This window comes from Vigna umbellata, chromosome 6 (assembly GCF_029865625.1).
Source record: "Vigna umbellata cultivar VRB3 chromosome 6, Vumbellata_1.0, whole genome shotgun sequence".
Classification (NCBI taxonomy): Eukaryota; Viridiplantae; Streptophyta; class Magnoliopsida; order Fabales; family Fabaceae; genus Vigna; species Vigna umbellata.
The window spans coordinates 27,192,603-27,213,663 of record NC_142170.1 but is presented as its reverse complement, the minus strand read 5'-3'; the positions used below and the strand labels follow the sequence as shown (position 1 = coordinate 27,213,663).

Sequence of the window (21,061 nt, the reverse complement as noted above, 5' to 3'; positions counted from 1 at the left end):
TTAACCACGGACGAATCCATCGTTAGCCAAAGTAACCGACTGAGGCATCGACACAGAAGATTCCTCATCGCACTTCGCGAATATCAAGGGAGTGGGGACCACCTCGTTGGGGTCGAGGAGCTCCACCCAGAGCGGGGAGGAGAGGAACCAACCCTTGTGGGTTTCGGTCGTGATGACACGCGAAAAGACGGGTCTACCCTTGTAGTAGAGGTCCACAGCGGATAGAAACTCCGGCGGCAACTGCGGTGGGTTGGGGTGGGGAGGAGGGGAGTATTGGATGGAGGGAAAAGACAGAGCGGTGGGCAGCGGGGAAGGTATCGATGAGGGAAGAGGCATGGGGTTGGTTGAGAGAGGGCCAGGAGGCGGCGCAGATGGTCCGCCAGAGGTTGTGATCGGTGCAGAGACGACGGAGGTGGAGGGTGGCGAAGGATGCGGAGGCGAGGGTGGGGCCGTCGAGGCGATTAAGGATGTGGGATCGAATGATGTCGGGGTGGAGAGTGGTGATGTCAGAAGAAGAAAAAGAAGAAGTGGCGTCCATGGATGGCATGAGAAGAGAAAGTAAGAATAGTGAGAAAATAGAAATTTTGAAAGAGTTGTATGCTTACTTGGTTGGGGTTGCAGTGAGAAGGATAAGGATTATAGATACGATGGTTTTGTTATATAGACGAATCCTCTGTTAGCCAAAGTAACAGACGAATCCATTGTCAATAATTTAAAAATGTTAAAATTCCACCAATACAGCTGAAACAGTGCCATCAAGATGCCTCAGCTTGCCACATATTAAAAAAGTTAACGTCGTTAACTGTATTTAACGGAAAGGCTATTATTGAATCAAATTGACCAAATTAAGGACCCAATTGATCACTTCCAAAATTGGAGGACCCAATTGAAACGAACTCACAAATATAGGGACCTCCGAACCTATTAAACCTTCAATAAATTGATCAAATTACCTTTACTCATATAATATAATTTTAATTAAATATTAGGTTTAATGGTTTAGATAATTTTTTCTGTGACTTTTTTTAAATAGTTTATTCAATTTTTTTTGTCTCAATTGTGTTTTTGTTTGAAACATTATAACAATTAAGTCTTTGTCGTTAATTTTATATTAACATTGTTAAAGAGATGTCATGTGTCAGTTTGTGTTTGTCACACTGTCATTGCTATGTGACACAATGTCAGCGTGACACTTTTTTTATTTTTAAAAAAATGATTAAAAAATATTTAAAAAATTAAAAAAAAAACCACAAGCTCACGTAACACCTCTTATGTTAATACGAAACTAACAACAAGAATCTACTTGCTTCAATTTTTCAAAAGTAAAAACCTAAGACAAAAAAACATGAAGAACCTAATTGAGAAAAGTCAGAAAATATAGGGATTATCTTAATAATTAAACCTTAAATATTATGTTTTATTCTTATTAATATTTATATTATTATTATTATTTTATAAATTTATTTAAAAAATATTTTTATTTTTAATTTATTAAATATAAAAATTTAAATTAATTAATCTCATTTAATTTATTCTTTTAATATTTTTATTTTACATGTTTATGTTATTATAGTATAAAACATAATGATTAATAAAATATTAAAATATGTTATTTTATTTTAATTATTTATTTAAATAATATAAACTTATACTAATAAAATAGTAAATTAATTTACTTTATATACTTATTTTGATATGATTATAAATAATATAAATAGCAAAAAGTTATCACATTTAAAATATTTAAACATATATTACTGCCATAAACAGTTAAATTTTCTGTGTAATTGATTCATCTCACATTTTCTTCCCAAATAGTTTTACTTCCTCGTGAAAAAAAATTTATTTAACGTTTCATTTTTCATTTTTCTTTACTTTTTATTTGTGAATGTCGGCATAAATAGTGGAACCGTATAAACAAACATAATTATTGTTAATCTACTTATCAATTCGTTTTTTCTTTCTTCAATCCCATTTAACTTGTTTATGTCTCTTGAATTTTAAATAATAAATAAATTAGTGTAGGTATTATTGAAACTGTTCACATTTAAATTCCTCTATTAATTGGATATAAATAAGATTAATATTAATTGTTTTTCAGTTTATTATAATAATATGGATGAATATATATACTATAATAGAGTTCCACTATCATATAAGAAATAATAAAAATAAATAAGAAATAAATTAATTAAGATAGAATATTTTAAAAATTAAAATATTAAATATTATTTTAAAATATCTTAATATCAAGATGAGATTAATCCAGTAATACAAAGTGACTGTTTCCATTTTTTTCTAAGAAGTATTTTCTCAAATAGTAAAATTTATTTGAGTAAATACTAACGAATAGACACAACCCTTCTTTTTAACTATTGCAAGTGACAATTTTTTCCGTCAAAATGTCAAGTCTAACTCCAAATAACATAAAAAGAAAAGAACACAACTTTTATATACAATACAGACTATCATAACTAGAATACAATGACAACAAAATTGTTCATCTTTTATTGTTGTTTAGTTTTATTATTAGTTCAGTGTGGCATGAAATGACAGTGATCAGTATTTTGGTGGAAAAAAGAATGTTGAGAAGTACAAATCATAATGTCTTTGTGGAATAGTTGCTCCCTCCCAATAAGTGGTTGAGCCTAGTCTTGTTTGTCTTGGAGCTTTCTTTCTGGTAGTAAGCAATGAATGCAAAAGAAACAAACTTGTTTAGGCCCTTTTTTCAATTCCACACAAGCATTTGCCATTATGACTCATTCCATCCAAATATGAAATTCATGAGAAGTTTCCTAATTGACCATTTCAAGTTTCCCCACTAATGGATCATGAGAAAGTGACAAGCAATAGTGGAGAAATAACATGTTCAAGATATTTTGGCCAAGGATAATTTTCTACCTGCCATGTTCTATAGTGACTGTCAATTCATTACGTGAAAAGGTTTCAAGTTTACTCGAAGTAGATGCTCTACTTGAAGGGCATCTTCTGATAACAAAGGCTGGTTCCTTCGGACTTGGAAGAGTGTTAGATTCACTACCAAGCATGAAAACCACATTTGACATTGTAGGACGTTCATCTGGATCTTCTTGTAAGCACAAAAGCCCCACATTCAAACATTTCAAGCATTCATCTGCATTGCATGTTTGACTTAGTGTTTGATCCATGAATTCCAATTCCCTTCCTTCTTTCCACAAAAGCCATGCCTGAAAGTGAATCAAAGAGTGAAATGTATCAGTAGCTAACAGCTATGTAGTGTAATCATATGTGTTTGTTGCATATACCAGAAACACTCATTCACAGAACTTACATATCCCAGAAGACTCAATTTATGTTCTGCTTGATAAAATCCTGTGTTCCTTTTTCCACTGATAATCTCAAGTACCACCACACCAAAGCTAAAGACGTCAGACTTGACTGAAAAGTGTCCATCAAGAGCATACTCTGGAGACATATATCCACTGCATTACAAAATTTGTGAAATGTAGACCAAATAAGAATGTGGGTGGGAATCATTTGGTAAAGTGTAAGAAAAATATGGTTCTGATTCTTGTATTTATGAAATATGGTGTATTTTTGTTTCTGGTCTGTGCTTTCATTTAACCTAGCCAAGAATCATATCTATCCAATACAAGGACCAGAAATAGATTACTGTTTTTAAAATGTGAGTAAAAGATATCAAACTTTAGTAATAATATTGCTATAATGCTTAAAAGCATTGAACCATGCTGTGACATGAAACTTACTGAGTTTAGCTACTTACTATGTTCCAACCACTCTATCTGTGTTAGCTACTGTCTCTGTTCCTCCAAATATTCTGGCTAAGCCAAAGTCTGAGATTTTAGGATTCTTCTCTTCATCTAGTAGAATGTTACTTGTTTTCAAGTCCCTATGAATAATCCTCAACCTAGAATCTTCATGCAAGTAAAGGAGCCCTCGAGCAATCCCCAGAATAATCTTGAAGCGCATATCCCAGTCTAATTGAACACACAGCTTCTGGTCTTGTAGTCCATTAGGGGCAGAACATATGATATTAGTCTTCTTCAAGATATAATTTTGAGGCTACAAGAAAAAGGCTTTAGCTGACAGAGTACTTCAAATGCAAAAAAGAGTCTTACCAAAAATGAAAGCATCCAAGCTTCTATTTGGCATATATTCATATACCAGCATCTTTTCATCTCCTTCCACACAGTACCCCAGAAGTCTCACCAGGTTTCTATGTTGAAGCTTTGCAATCAACACAACTTCGTTTTTAAATTCTTCTAAACCTTGTCCAGAACAACTTGAGAGTCTCTTCACCGCTATTTCTTTTCCTCCTGGAAATTTTCCCTGACAGTATACAAAAAGTGTTAACCATTCCTACTATCATCATGATATTAGAAAAGAAAACCGTAAGTGTCAAGAAGTTCTTGATTACCTTGTAGACAGGACCAAACCCTCCTTGTCCAAGCTTGTTAGCGTTTGCAAAATTGTTAGTGGCTCCAAGTATGCTTTCTAAATTGAAAAATGGAATATCTATGGCCTGCCCATCCTCTTCTTTGAACCTACCAGATTCAATTAATTCTCTGACATATCTGTCACTGTCATACAAGTTAATCCCTGAGTTTTTCTGAACATATCCCCTGCTATCTGAAGTCAAACAGATGAACTGGGTCTGAGTTGCAGGCTACTGCTGATGAAGTATCACCTTTAATATTGGGATCTTTTTTTTCATAAGCGCAAAAAATTAAGTTACCTTGTGGTTTTCTCTGTCTCCTCTTCCTCAAGTAAACACATGTAACAGTAGTTGACAGAAGAATTAAACCAATCACAGTTGTAAAAGTTATTACAATGATCTTTGGTAAGGACAGTTGCCTTTCTGATTGATAGATATTATTGCCATCTGCAAGGTATAAAAAAATTGACATTTATGCATAAAGAAAGCTGACACAACATTTCATGAAAGTGTTAATCAATAATGTACTTATAGTTGAAAAAGTTGCAAGTAATGCTGGGTTGAAACAAAGTATAGGCAGTATTAGGAAGAAAAACAAAGTTATCAGTTGTTCTGTATAATATATATGCATGATATGTAGAGGGATAAATATTACACACTACAAAAGAAGCATATCTATCAACACGAAGAGGGAACAGATTACCTAGAGTGCAGTTTAATTTCAATCCATCCCAAATAAAGTTTGTGTTGCAAAGACATCCCTTCTTGCCATCTCTGGTAGTGTTGCAAGTTGAATTTGGCCAATCCTTGCAGTCCAACAACGAAGAGCACATAGGCTCAGTTGGGGGCTCCCAACTGAGTTCTATCTCTACTCCTTGTTTCATGGGAGCATTAGAACTAAAAATGCTTGGATCAGCATGACAATGGCCAGTAAGGTGAAATGGAAATGACTGATTGAGAGACAGAGACTTATCCCTTGAAATCTGATCACAGTTAAGTACATCTTTTATGTGGATCAAGAATTTTCGTGTGTCTGGGTTTATGCTAATCACTTGATAAGTTCCCCCTGGAATTTTAAAATCAAGCTCACCAGAGGAGTTGTTGCATTGAAAACTGAAGTACATTGGGTCACCACAACTTGGTCCTGTGCTTAGGGGATATGGAATGAAATTTGTACCACAAGTTCCACAGCTGTTCCCAGTGGATTCTGCAGAAGAACAATCTCTGTCACTTCATAAAAATAATTTGTAACACAATATCTATCTTCCACTGCAGGATCCATGATTCACATATTTGATGAGTGTATTCACATATTTAGTTGCCTAATTGCAAACTGTTTAATAATATATCTTTGATTTACTTACTAAGCACTACTTGTGTTCTACATGTAACAAACTGAACATAATTACAAAGTCCACTGCACAGATTTTACCTTCTGCTAGTGCTTCAAAATCAGGTTTATAACCAATGCATTTGAGTGTTATTGGTTATTTAAAAAACAGTTGGATATTAAGGGTGATTGGAACAGAATTTGTAAGGTTAGATACATGTAAGAGAAAATGTAAAATTTATGGGTATATAGGTGGTGATTTTATTTTATGTATATACATATATAAACTTCAGTGAAGACATTGAATGGGTTTAAGAGGGACATGAAAACGAATACCTATATCAGAAAATGCCACGCGAACATGCAGGTCACACCCATCCTCGTACTCTTCTTCAAGATTGTTCAAGTCCTCATACCAAATCCAGCAAACAGCATCCTTTTGGGCGCTTTGATACGAATATGCATAGCACTGGCAATTGTTTAGACACTCTGATTTGCATTCCTCTTCATTATTGGCATTAAATTGAGCATCCGGGTTCCCTACTTTCATCATTTTCAAACTCAAAAATGTAGCTTTCGTAGCATCCCCACTGCAGACATTTGTTTTTCTGCTGCATCCACCTGAAAAGTCTCCAGCATTCCAACTCTCAATTGAATTAGGCTTGTACCCAGGCAAACACTTGCACATGGAGTCAAACTTGCTATTACAGCTTCCAAAGTTTCCACAGGCATTGAACACACTGCATCTATCTCTTGGCTCCACCCAAACCAACAACCACACTTTCTCTGAATCCATTTTCATGTACTTAAGTTGACCCCAGTGTGTCATGACCAACCTTGTGTCACGATAAAGTGCTGAAGTGAGAAAGGGAACAGTGTCGTTTGGGGATACTCTCAGGGTGAAATTTGAAAGCAAGTAAGATATTGCTGGAGACATCTCATCGCTTCCTGCAAACCTACTTGAAACACTGCTTTTCCAATACTTGATGGACCTCTTCCATATGACGAACTGATTCTCTCCTTGACAATGCACAAAAGTGAAGTTCCCTGTTGCAGGGTCTTCATAACTTCTCCATGATGTTAGTGCTAAATTGCCATCCATTTTCATTCCAGGAAGGAATGTATCTGTTGGATTAGCAAAACTCTGCCACAGAATCTTCACTTGATGATCCTCTTGGCCTCCAACTTCATCACTGACAATAAGGTTCCCACTGTCCATTATCTTCAATGTTCTGTGTTGTGAAGCTGATCCTTCAAGTTTTGTGCCCCAGCAGGCTTTCCCCCTTCTGTCCAAAACCTTTAGATTCCCATCTTCACCAATGCCAAAAGCACCCCAAGAATCTAGAAGCGGCTTGTCTCGGTTAGCAACCCACACAACTGTTAAAGGAGTAAACTTGTAGTACCATATGCCCACATATCTTCTCCCACTAGAGCTGCCATTAGGAGTGAAAAATCCCAGCTCAAACTTTTCTCCTTTTGAAATTAGAGTATCCCCTCCCCCATCTTGCAAGAATTTGTTAATGGTTATAGCATCTGTGGCTGAGCAATGCTTAAAACTAGAAGTGAAAAGCAATGAGCAGAAGAGGAAGACAGACAGCATGAAACTGGTGGACCAGTTAAGGATAACTATCCTTCTGGTCTTTCTCTTGCTGTTCACCATTTGACAGAACTCATATGGTTTGATATTTTCTATTCCTAAAATAGAGTGAACCTTATGCCAGTCACCCAATTTTTCCACGGCTTTCTCCCTCTAGTTGAATTCAAACACCGCCGTAGGTAAAGTTTGTCGATAACACTTTCTGCTTTTGATGTCTATTGGTGGAACAATTGACTCATATTTCGGTAGGATTTAATTTAATTATGCCTTATGCATTGTGACACTATAGCCCCTACAGCAAAGGTGTAATGATACTATGAATCTCAGTATAAATATGTTTAGGATTTCTGCAGTCAAGGTTCAAGAGCTTTGCATGCAACTGATATGCTTTGGAATTTTGCTGTTAGGATCGTTTTAGGCCAAAAGCCCAGGCGCTGAAGCATCTTCAAAAGTATTTGTCTGCTGTAAATTAGAATGCAACACTAGAATAATGATTTGCAGTATGATTGATATATTATTTATTATTTTCAAACTCGAATAATTAATCGAAGAAAGGCAGAAGAAGGGTAAGTATGGTCAAATTCATCAGTTTTTGTCAATGTTATCTTTTTTCATCGGGGTCCCTTTGCTTACTTTTTTCAACATCCACTAGCAAGTGACATTTATTTTATGATATATTGAGAGCCTGTCCTTTTTACCAAAGAGTCAATATAGGTCTCTTGTTTTTTGTTCCTGTGATGAAAATCTTCAGTTATCCGCAGCTAGCGTTGAAAACTGTACCCTTGGCATATTATGTCAAGCAACATCCAGAGAAGAGAGAAATATCCATTTTAGTTAGTGAGAATTAAGAAATAATTGATTCAAAGTTCATAGTCGTCAAATGGAATTAAGATAACGAGATTCACATCGAGCCATCCCATAATAGTGTACTATCATGCATGCTTTCTAGCATTTTATTTTTGGTAGGGTAAGATGAAATTATCATTCAACTGTTATTGATTCGGTATTTTATGAAATTTCTTATCCAAATCCTCCCTCAACCCTTTTCTCTTCCGAGGCATCAGCTTCTAGATGATGTTTTGAAAGGTGGCCACGCCAAGACAAAGAACATTTGCTGTCCACTGTCCAACACTGCTATCAACTTTTTTTGTTGACCCACAAAAGTTGACTTATCTTCATTTGCTCTCTGTCTCTCAGCACCGAAATCAGTAATGATCATGGGAAGAAGCCCTTAAGTAGGGAGAATTTTCACCCTGCTGAAGGTAAACATGCTCACGAGTTGGCTTTTGTGTAATGAAGAGAATATGATCAAAGGCTAAGTTGTTTTTGCCGCAGAAAAAATCAGCTGCAGAGGCGATCTGTGCTGCTACCTCTTGTTGCAAGAGTTTTTTCATAAATACTTTTAAAAGATAAACTAAGAACAACAAAAGATGATTTTCTTTTTTTAAATTGAAATTATCTTATGCATAAATTAAAAAAAAATTAGAAAATTTGTATAAGAAATTTTCTGATTGGCTTTGCGAATAACTATTGCTTTATTCAGCAATCAAAAGTAGTTGATAAGCAAGTTAAAAACCCCATGATTGGTTATGAGCATAATAAGAAAATAGGAAGAGAATAAAATTAGTGAAAGATAATTATAGCAATAGCATTCTAGAAGTGTCTAAGAAAGATCTTTCTATCAGGTGCATTAGAGGTAGTCTTTCAACTGTATAGATCTCTTTCTAGTCCTCTTGGGTCGAGATTCATAGGTTAGTTTGCTGTCATTTTCTTCCAGTGGGGAAGCAGCTTGTCCTCAAGGTGATGAATGGAGCAAAGTTGTTTCCAACACTCTTAACCAGTGTCTTCAAGGACCAAACCAGAAAATTGGACCAAAACCAAGTGGTAAGACGAAATTATAATATATAAGTGGAGTGCAAACCTCACTTTACAAGTTGGTTTTGTAAGATTGAGTTAGGTTTAAAACCACTTTAAAGTCGATTTTATTTCTATGCTTCTTTAATGGTACGATGTTTACCTTGATGTCCTTCTTTAATGGTATGATATTTTATCTTGAAGTTCTTTGTTCTACCATGTCGTAGGATTTTTTGAAATTGTAATGACTGATATATTGTTTGAAATTGTAATTCCCCATCGAACAAAATCTTTCTAAGCCAAATAGCTTGATTTGCAGCAACCGGAAGTGATATAATCTGGATATTAGATAATACATTCTAGTTCTATAATTATATTCTCTTTCTCTTATTTCTTTCTTCTTTCAAGACATTTAATTTTTACAATGTCTTTTCTTCTTTCTTTTTCAAGTGTATAACATGTAATTCTTGAGGTCTTCATTGGTCATGGATTAGAATTGATGAGTTTCATGACAATAACTTTCATATTTGGAACATCTTAGAGTACTTGTTTTGGCCTTTGACAATGATTTGCTGCCATGTTTGTGCTTTCTTCTAATCTCACATTTTTCGCTTTAGATGCACTATGTGTGACATGACTTCATTAACATTTGCCACCAAGGTCACACAAACACTAAGTGTAAGATAGATTAAACCATATGTAAAACCAATCCTAGAAGAATGTCTTTGTTGAAACATGTTGCATTGCTAAATATTACTAGATCATGCAAGAAAGGTTAGTAAAACAAAATGACAATAAAATATATTTAAAACCTCACTACTCTTTTAAGTGTTTCACTAAAAATCTACTCGTGTATCAAATTGTAGGATTTTTTTAAGTACTCCCTTGCCTTTCTTTACTCATACAAAACTCTATATAAAACTTCAAGGAATTAAAAAAAACGATAAAATTATAAAATAATAGAACTACCATAAAGAGTTAAATGACACAACGCTAAGACTACAAAAAAAAGGCTTCTTACTATTCAATAGATCAATAAACCACAAATAAAATTGCAGTAAAAATTTGTGTTGAATGAAATTTATTTTTGCTCTTAGATCCTTACTTTTTCTTTCAATATACATTTGTTTCCTTTTGACTTAGATCCACTATTCTTTATTTTTATTTTTTCAATTTTGCAATTCAACCACAAACAAAGAAAACTAAATAGATTGTCCTCCAAACACTAAAATTTATGCAAAATCAAAGTAAACAGTTAATTGATACTACAATTAACAGAAATATACAAAAATAGATAATTTTGACGAATCAAATATAGGAATGCACAATTTAAACGAAAAAAAACAAAAAATTAAAACTCAACAAAGTTAGATAAAACCTTAGGTGTTTTACTACTTACAAAATTCTAAGAACAATTAACCAAACAAAATTTCAAAACAAAGCACAAAACACAAACATTCATTTTTTTTCTTTATATGATAGAAAAATAATATAGAAGATGATATCAAACGAGAAACCTTGTTCTAGTCACTAGATGATACAATTCAGATACCATAAGATACGATTCTATCTAAAAAGAGAGTATGACCACTTCTGAATTTGAATCCTTAAGAGACACAAACAAAAATAAATAAGAACATAGAATTAAGACAAAGATGGGATACGATTCTATCTAAAAAGATAGTATGACCGCTTCTGAATTGAATCCTTAAGAGACACAAACAAAAATAAATAAGAACATAGAATTAAGACAAAGATGGGAACGTTACAATCTAGCAGATTGATGAGTTCATAAAGATTCACCACAAAGATTTTTGTCTTTGATAAGAGCCAGGATAGAGGGATGTTATAATCTAGTAGATTGATGAGCCACAAAGAATTCTATCTTTGATAAGAATCAAAGTTCAATAACAAGAATCAAGAGAATTCTCTCTTACTAAATTCAAAATTCATATATTGACCAACCAAGGTTTACAAATGTATTTGGTACCCCTATATATAAGCACAAATATTTAAGCCACTTAAGAAACTCCAAAGAAAAGTCTAAAGACATCGGATCCAAAAATAAAAATAACTTTGAAAATTCAAAACTGAAACAAGCTATTCATCCAATAAAACATCTTTCTTGCCTAGTGAAACACCTTTATCATCCAATGACCACTCGGCATTTTCACCTCGCGATATAGATACTTTGTCTAGAAATCTTATTTGAGTAACCACAAGTATGTAAGAAAATTGTTTTAGACTCCTTCATTTTGATTGCTTCAAATTATTTTCTCAATAAACATCTTTTTTTCTCAAGATTTAATATCTTGATAAAAACGTCATGTATTATTTTCATTTTCCACTACTTTCCACACTATTTGAGCTCTCAAATAAGTTCTCATTTTTGTAGCCAACAAATCATAATTTTCTCCTTAAAAACTAGAAGGTCGGGGTAAAAAAATTTCGTAGAGGTATTTTTATTTTTTTACATTCTTACTGGTTTTCACTCTTTTATAAGCCCTTGAAAATCAATGAACTCTTGATACCATGTTGTAAAATCAATAACAAACATAAAAATTGGAAAATAAAAAACGAAACAAAAATAGACATTTTTTTCTGCACTAAGGAAAAAGGGAGAGACAAAGACTGTGCAATATACGAGTGTTCTGGGTTGTATTTCTACAATAGATTTCTCTCCTATTTATAAGAGAGATATAAGCCTACTTTTCCCCCAAATCTTAATAAAAAAAGTTTTACAAAACTTCACTACTGAGTTTTCCAAATTTTCCACAAAGTACAACTTTAGAAAAATCTCATTTTCTTATAGATTCGGAAAGAAACAATGGAAACATAATGAATGCGGGCATATTTTGGAAGTTGAAGGAGATATGCCATAGGACCAATGTGATCCAAAATATGAAAAGGACCCATATATAATCCTTTAGATAGCTTCTGGTAAGAATTTCCCACAAATTGTTGCCCATTTCGTATATATTCAATCATCCACATGGTAAGATACATCTTTTTCTTTTCTATTAGTAGTGGATATCATTGTTGCCTGGCTAAGTGTAGAGTTTTGTTTTATCTCACTTATATCCGCTGGATTGGCTATTGAGATCATCAAGAACATTAATAGAGAATCATATTCATTTTTTCTTGTTTTTTTTCCCCCTTTCCTTACGCATTATTTTTGTGTTTGCTAGAGCTTCTAGTATTTAATGTTTTTGTTAATGAACTTCTTGATCTTTGGTACCCAACAAATTATAAAAGTGGTTAATTAGGTTTTTAAATAGAAAATATGAATTCATCATGAGCAAAAGGTAGGAATATGTAAATGTCCAGAAAACACAATGATAGAAAGAACCGAAAAGGTATCTAGATTGGCCCACTAAAAGATAATATGTTGTATTTGGACGGAAATAGATTGGCCCACTAGAGATTAAAAGACAGAAATAATAATCACGTTATAAGAGTAAAATTAAAAAAAATATAGTACTTAAATAAAAATAAAAATAATTTCATCATTCCACAAAATGAACTTTTTTTTAAGTAAAGATGAACTTATAATGCATAAATAAAACTAAATTAAATCTTTTAAATTTTCGTTAAACTCGGGAAATTTTTAATTCGTTACTAATCCGCGAACAACATTCTAGACAGAAGAGTGATTTAAATACAGCCAACTGAAAATTATATTTATTTTATTTTGATTGATTAATAAAAAGCACTATTTGATTATAAAATATTCAATTTCTTCCCAATGTAATGTCGCAATTATAATCAACATATGCTATAAAGCCTTAATTTACTGTATTGGTATTTATTTTAATACCTTCAATTTAAAGAAGAAAACAAATAAAACTACTGACATTTAATTGATGTTCACTAAAACTTATATTTATTTGAAGATTAACGTCATCTTTTTAACTTATTCCCTTTCCAGATTTTCTATTATTGCAATTAAAAAAAATTTCTATGTCTTTCCAAATTTTAAAATCCTCTAAAAGCTAGTTATGAATTAAATAAGATAAATCGATTTGGTATTACATAAAATAACCAAAACTAAAATAATTATTTTTGTATAAGAAAAAAAACATTAATTTCTAACTAAATGTGGGACTCGTTTCGTTGAAATCTCTCCATAGTACATGGCACATATGTTTACATATTTACAATAAAATTTAGTTTAAACTTTCACATATTTTCGTGATGAAAATTATTATGAGAATAAATTGATAAATTTAAGTGTGAAAATAAATATAATTTAGTTTAAACTTTCACTTATTTTCATGATGAAAATAATTATGAGAATAAATTGATAAATTTAGGTGTGAAAATATATAGTTGTATCATTGGTATATGTTAATGATTATTAGTTTGGATTTTTTTTATAACAGGTATCTTCTATTTTATTTTTTATTTTAATAAATTTTTATATAACAATAAATAATTGATGTATTTTGAAATATAGGTGATGTTAATATATATAGATGCTTAACATGAATTTATTTTGATTTTATAACAATATATTTTTCATGTATCATTATCTTTTTATAAAATTTAATTTTTTTATTCCAATTATTGTAATTTTTTAATTTAAAATAAAATAAGTTAATTTTAGTTTATAAATAAATAATATAACTTTCCAAATATTCAACAACATATATATGAATAGTTTTAATAAATAAAACTTACATTTTTTTATTTACTTTATCGGTAAAAAAATAATATTTAAAAATCCATTTAAAAGAAGAAGTAACTTCAGAAGTGTTTAAAGGAAAGATGGTTAAAAACTATATTTAATAGGATAAATTGGTTGAAAAATTATCATTAAGTAGTTTAAAAGAAAGTTTTTCTTAAACTACATTGATGATAGGAGAAACTAGTGTACTGGTCAAGTAACACCTAGAACAACAAAAATTTCAAATAATGAGCAAAAATAAAATACAAGAATACACAACAATTTTTATACTTTTTTTTTTCGAATCTACATTCAATGATCCACACAACCTCAGTTGGATTTTTTTCACTAGAAAAATCAATTTTACAATAAGTAAATAAATAACTCAATTTTACAATATATTTTTCAAAACAAGAAAAGTTCAACACTTCTTGAAACACCTTTGAGAAGTTCTACACTAAGTAAATAAATAACTCAATTGCTTAGTACACACATCATAACACTATTAATGCAATATTTACAAATTAGATTACAAGAGAAACAAATATCTTCTTATGTGACAAATTTTACAATAGTTTAACTTAATAGATGATCAACCCTCATTTATCTTTATGCTCTTATATTATCTTTTTATTACAAATAATTTATCTTTATATCACGTTTGGTATATGATTAAAAGTAGAGGTATTTATTAATCAAATATTATATATTGTAATTTCTAATATTTTTAATTAAGTTTTTATTAAAAATTATTCTATTAAATTTTAAATATTTTTTTATTCAAGTATTCTCTTGTTTAATTTTGTTGAAAATAAGATAATGTGATCCTTATTTCCAATTTTCTTATCTTTAATTTATTAATCAACTTGTATTTTGTCTCTTCAGTCTCCTTTAACTCAATAGTAAATTTGATTGATGAATTAGATAAAAAAACATAAAAATAATTATTATATCCTGATAATGAAAAAAAAAATACATGAAATAAAAATAAATATTTTAAATATTAAATAAAAATATTGAATAATAATTCAAATAATAATATTTAAATTTATGAAATATATGAAATAGATAACACCTAATGAGATTTACTCGTCAGGTGAATCTACCCATAATTACAAAATAATTCTCTTTTAATATTACACATTTCTCCGTTCCCTCAAACCCTTTTTCTAAAAAAGAACAATGTAAAACTAGGGCAATTAAAATTTCTATTAGGAAAGCAAGAGTTATTTATTAAGTATAATAATTTATTAAAGGCATCTGAACTTTGTGCCCTCGACAGTGGTTCTCATTAAAACATTGATTTTGGTAATTTAAATTCTATTAACTTTCTGAAATACCATTTTTGGTTACTCAGTTTTTAAAACAACCCTAGTTCCCGGAAAGAGTTCCCAAAAACATGGGACACGTAGTACTTCGGCTATTTTTTAAAGGACCGCGATATTCCAACAACCATTTCTTAACACTTTTTTGACAACGCCACGTGTCCTATTTTCATTGGTTTGGTTTAAAAAAAATATTTTATAAAAACCTTCGAAATGGAAGTCCGTAACCCTTCTTTTAACTGAAAATCCGAAAATACCCCTTTCTCTGTTTCATTGGAAACGAAGTTCCCGTCTCGTGAAGGTCCCGTCTCCTGAACGTGTTTCGTGCCTCTTGACTTAGCTTTGTATGTGATTGTTCTGTGTGCGTGGTGTTGTCTTCCTCCATTTTCGTAAAGGTGGCGTTTTTCGTACAAGTTATCGTGCTGAATGGCAAGGTCCGGTGACCATTGTCCGACAACGGAAATGAACAACCTTTGAAGACGTATGTTAGGGTTGGATCCCGAATGCGTTACAAGGGAAGAGCACTTAGGACTCCATACACCGGAACCGTAGTGCTTAGAATAAAAAATGAGTGATATGTGTATTTAGTTGATTAATGGAAAGTAAATGATCATTGTAATCATTGTAAATAGATTAAGAAAACAAAGTGCAATGTATCGGATTTATTTGAATGATATAAAATTTGAGTTTTTGTTTGAGTTGGTCTCATTTTATTTTTTGAATACCATTGTTATTATGAGTTGTGGGTTTGTGGATTTTAGAATGTGGTAAAGTTTTGTGTTTGCTAAGTTGCAGGTTTGTTTGTAAGATGTTGGTGTTTGAGTGGTCATTATGGGTAACATGGGTGACTTATGAGAAAACCAGTTCATTTGAATCATAATTTGAGTGGGGGGTGATGTCCTGTGAGGCCAAGGAGTGTTGAGTGACCCCTCATGAGTGGGGGAGCAACTTGTGCAAGGGATGACTGAGAGTGCTGAAGAAAGGCTGTGGTAATCGTTTACAACTCCCTCGTAAACGATTACCCGAGAGAAAATAAGGTTTTGTACAGAAAGTCCAACACAGGTAGTCAGTCAGATTCACAGGGGTGACCATTGTCAAAAAAAGTGACTTTTAGGCACTTTTGCACTTGTCTTAGGCTGGTCCTGGTGTTTCAGTGGTGGGAGAGGGTGGTTGGTGATGTGATTGTGTCCCAAGGAGTGTGGAGTGACCCCTCATCAGTGGGGGGAGCAACTTGTGCAAGGGATGACTGAGAGTGCTGAAAAAAGGATGTGGTAATCGTTTACAAGTGCTTGGTAAACGATTACCCGAGAGAAAATAAGGTTTTGTACAGAAAGTCCAACACAGGTAGTCAGTCAGATTCACAGGGGTGACCATTGTCAAAAAAGTGACTTTTAGGCACTTTTGCACTTGTCTTAGGCTGGTCCTGGTGTTTCAGTGGTGGGAGAGGGTGGTTGGTGATGTGATTATGCCCCAAGGAGTGTGGAGTGACCCCTCATGAGTGGGGGGAGCAACTTGTGCAAGGGATGACTGAGAGTGCTGAAGAAAGGCTGTGGTAATCGTTTACAACTCCCTCCTAAACGATTACCCGAGAGAAAATAAGGTTTTGTACAAAAAGTCCAACAGAGGTAGTTAGTCAGGTTAACGTGGGCGACCATTGTGAAAACCAGTATGATTGGCATAAATCCCATGGTTTTAACTTGATTTTGTTGTTTAAGTGTGAGTATAGGGTGAGAAGTGATGTTTTGGCACCCCGTGATGGAGGAAAGAAACAATGTTTATGAGATGAGCAACTTGGGTGAGATAACATGCTGTCAACTTTGACCTTTGCTTGCTATTATACTGATAACTTTTCCCACCGACCTCCAAATGATGTGATTCTTTTTTTATTAGAAACTAGACTCAAAAATATTTCCAATGACTACTAATTTGTAATTTTTGGACATTTGAGTTGGTACAGTTTATTGTTTCAAGTTAGCGTTTCATATATTTTTGCCAACTCTCACCTTTGCTTGTTCTTTTGCTCATATCTTTCTCCACCGAACTCCAAATGAGTTGATTCTTGTTTTGTTGGAATCTAGACTCAAAGACCTTTCAAATTATGCCTTGGAAATCAAGTTTACACCTTCTTTGACACTGTAATCGATTACAAGGACACTGTAAACGATTACCCGAGAGAAAATTGGAATTTGTACAGAAAGTCCAACACAGGTACTCAGTCAGGTGAACAGGGGTCACCATTGGAAAAAGAAGTGACTTTTAGGCACTTTTGCACTTGTCTTAGGCTGTTCCTTGTGTTTCAGTGGTGGGAAGTGATGTTTTGGCACCCCATGATGGAGGAAAGAAACAATGTTTATGAGGTGAGCAACTTGGGTGAGATAACATGCTGTCAAATTTGACCTTTGCTGGCTATTTTACTGATAACTTTTCCCACCGACCTCCAAATGATGTGATTCTTTTTTTATTAGAAACTAGACTCAAAAATCTTTCCAATGACTACTAATTTGTAATTTTTGGACATCTGAGTTGGTACATTTTATTGTTTCAAGTTAGCGTTTCATATATTTTTGCCAACTCTCACCTTTGCTTGTTCTTTTGCTCATATCTTTCTCCACCGAACTCCAAATGAGTTGATTCTTGTTTTGTTGGAATCTAGACTCAAAGACCTTTCAAATTATGCCTTGGAAATCAAGTTTACACCTTCTTTGACACTATAATCGATTACAAGGACACTGTAAACGATTACTCGAGAGAAAATTGGAATTTGTACAGAAAGTCCAACACAGGTACTCAGTCAGGTGAACAGGGGTCACCATTGGGAAAAGAAGTGACTTTTAGGCACTTTTGCACTTGTCTTAGGCTGTTCCTTGTGTTTCAGTGGTGGGAAGTGATGTTTTGGCACCCCATGATGGAGGAAAAAAACAATGTTTATGAGGTGAGCAACTTGGGTGAGATAACATGCTGTCAACTTTGACCTTTGCTGGCTATTTTACTGATAACTTTTCCCACCGACCTCCAAATGATGTGATTCTTTTTTATTAGAAACTAGACTCAAAAATCTTTCCAATGACTACTAATTTGTAATTTTTGGACATCTGAGTTGGTACAGTTTATTGTTTCAAGTTAGCGTTTCATATATTTTTGCCAACTCCGACCTTTGCTTGTTCTTTTGCTCATAACTTTCTCCACCGAACTCCAAATGATTTGATTCTTGTTTTGTTGGAATCTATACTCAAAGACCATTCAAATTATGTCTTAGAAATCAAGTTTACACCTTCTTTGACACTGTAATCGATTACAAGGAAATTGTATACGATTACCATAGTGTTTTTTCTACAGATTGGCTCTACACTTGTCCAACTTGGTCCCCTAAGTAAGAATGGCTTCTTCTCCACTTCTTGGTGTCACCTCCCATCACTTTCCACTCTCTACCTCGACTGAAACACCAACACCAAGTAAATACAAGTGGACTTGTGCCTGAAAGTAACAATTTTTTCCAATGATCACCCATGACACCACAGCTGACTACTTCAGTTCAACTTTCTGTACAAAACAGTGATTTCTCTCGTGTAATCGTTTACCAGGCCACTGTAAACGATTACAACAGTGTTTTAGTTTTACAGACAACTGCAATGTCATTAAGTGGTATTGGTTAGTGGTATTGGTGTTTTACTCACAATTGCAATGGTATTAAGTGTATCATAAATTGAACATTACATAATAAATGTCGAGAATTGAGGAACCAGTTTTAAAGTAAACAACTTCATTAAATTAAAGACTTGAAATTATCAAAGTAGGAACTGTGGTACATAGTTCTTTATAATGCAGAAAATAAAGCCTAAACAACCAATTTTAAGTCTGAGGATTGTTTTCAGAAGCACTTTGGAAGTGTTGCAGTTGTTGTTCAATGTTCCCAACTGTCGCAACCAGAATCGCGACGGGACGACGATCCAAAAAGAAACGGGTTTTGAAAAGAGATTTGGAGTCGCCACCATAGTTTATTATGGAAAACTATGGAAAAAACCTCAAAACGATAAAGCACGGTCCACGAAAACCAAAGATTGGGTTCGGGAGTCGGTTACGCGTGGGGAAGGTGTTAGCACCCCACAACGCCTACCCTAAGGCAGTACCTTTAACTAAATGCACGAATATGATGTGGTTTTCAAAATGTTTAATTATCCCCTAAAATAAAATTCTAAATAAACAAAACATATTTTTTTAGTTTTTTAGGCCCGACAAGGATTGACCTTGCTCCTACGTATTCTCATTCAAAATGAGAAATCAGGGTTACGTAGTTCTAGTTAAGAGATTGTTTGTTGTTTGGAAAAGCAGATGTTTTTAATTTTTGGAGTTTTTATATTTTTAATATTTTCGAGAAAAAGAAGGTAATGAGTACTAGGCCAACGCGAACGGTCGCACGAATACTCATACCTTTAAAACGATATTTTAATATATTTAATTATTTTTTAAAAAGAGAAATAACGACATTAAGCACTAGGACGATGCGGACGATCACACGAGCACTCATACCGTTATTTACTTATTTAGGAAAACTTGAGAGTATTGAGTGTTAGGCTGATGCGGACGATCGCACGAGCACTCATACCCTCGTTTAATATTACGTAAATAAGAGAGAAAAGTATTGAACACTAGGACGATGCGAACGATCACACGAGTATTCGACCTTTAAACGTATTTTTTTGAAATTTTATTTAAGAAAAGAAAAGGTTTTTAGCACAAGGACGACACGAGCGGTCACACGTGTGCTTAACCTTCAAAACGTATTTCTTTTGTAAATTTATTTAAAGAAGAAGAAAAGGTTTTTAGCACAAGGATGACGCGAGCGGTCACACGTGCGCTTAAACCTTTAAATATTTTTGTAATAATTTTTATAAGAAAGAAGAAAAGGTTTTTAACACAAGGACGACGCGAACGGTCACACGTGTGCTTAACCTTTAAAACAAATTTTTGTAATTTTCTATTTTATATGTGTATATAAGTAAAATTATTATATATATATATATATTTTGAAATAAGTGGATATTTAAAAGAAATAAATAAAATAAAGTAATAAAATAAAAAATGAAATGAAATAAGATAAATAAAAAGGCAAATGAATAATTAAATAATAATAAAAAATGGGGGTACCAAAATAAAAATAAAATAATGTCGAACGGTCAGTCAAAAAGCTTGGATAACGAACGGTCCGTGGTAAAGGCCGAACGTACGTTGGGAAAAGATTCAGAGTCACGAGCGCTCGTACGTTGAGAAAAATAGACTGAATGACGATCGTTCGTTGGGTGATACGACGAACGTACGTTGAGTACAGGAAGGTAGATGACGAGCGTTCATTGGATGATGTGACGAACGGACGCTGAGAAGAGGAGGTGGGATGGCGAACGCTCGTTATGGAAGAGCGTTCGTTGGGAAGATGTGGGAAATGGAGACCGAATGACGAGCGCTCGTTTGGGATGAGCGTTCGTTGGGAAGATGAGGCTGGATGATGAACGCTCGTTATGGACGAGCGTTCGTTGGGAAAATGAGGTTGGATGACGAACGCTCGTTATGGACGAGCGTTCGTTGGGTTGATGAGGAGGGATGACGAACGCTCGTTATGGACGAGCGTTCGTTGGGAATGATGAGGAAAGATGACGAATGACGAGCGCTCGTTTGGGACGGGCGTTCGTTGGGAAGATGAGGCTGGATGACGAACGCTCGTTATGGAGGAGCGTTCGTTGGGAAGATGTTGGAAGTGGAGACCGAATGACGAGCGCTCGTTTGGGACGAGCGTTCGTTGGGAAGATGAGGCTAGATGACGAACGCTCGTTATGGACGAGCGTTCGTTGGGAAGATGTTG

The 21,061-nt window shown here is 33.6% G+C and overlaps 1 protein-coding gene and 1 pseudogene across 2 annotated transcripts; both read right to left on the bottom strand.

Annotated features, from left to right (window-relative positions):
- LOC148197093 (F-box protein At2g27310 pseudogene) lies at positions 1-606 on the bottom strand (annotated as a pseudogene).
- Positions 607-2,350: 1,744 nt separating this feature from the next.
- LOC124819461 (G-type lectin S-receptor-like serine/threonine-protein kinase At4g03230) lies at positions 2,351-7,793 on the bottom strand. 2 transcript variants are annotated; one of them, XM_047290984.2, is made up of 9 exons: positions 6,102-7,791; positions 5,139-5,642; positions 4,736-4,882; positions 4,418-4,629; positions 4,119-4,329; positions 3,764-4,001; positions 3,311-3,461; positions 2,902-3,206; positions 2,351-2,677 (listed from the first exon to the last, which is right to left on the bottom strand). In XM_047290984.2, exons 1-9 carry the CDS (start codon positions 7,423-7,425, stop codon positions 2,560-2,562), a joined length of 3,210 nt encoding a protein of 1,069 aa, XP_047146940.2. In that variant the 5' UTR covers positions 7,426-7,791; the 3' UTR covers positions 2,351-2,559. The 2 variants fall into 2 exon arrangements, with proteins under 2 accessions (XP_047146940.2, XP_047146941.2); XM_047290985.2 differs by lacking the exons at positions 2,351-2,677; positions 2,902-3,206 and having other exon boundaries at positions 3,310-3,444; positions 6,102-7,793.
- Positions 7,794-21,061: the final 13,268 nt, after the last annotated feature.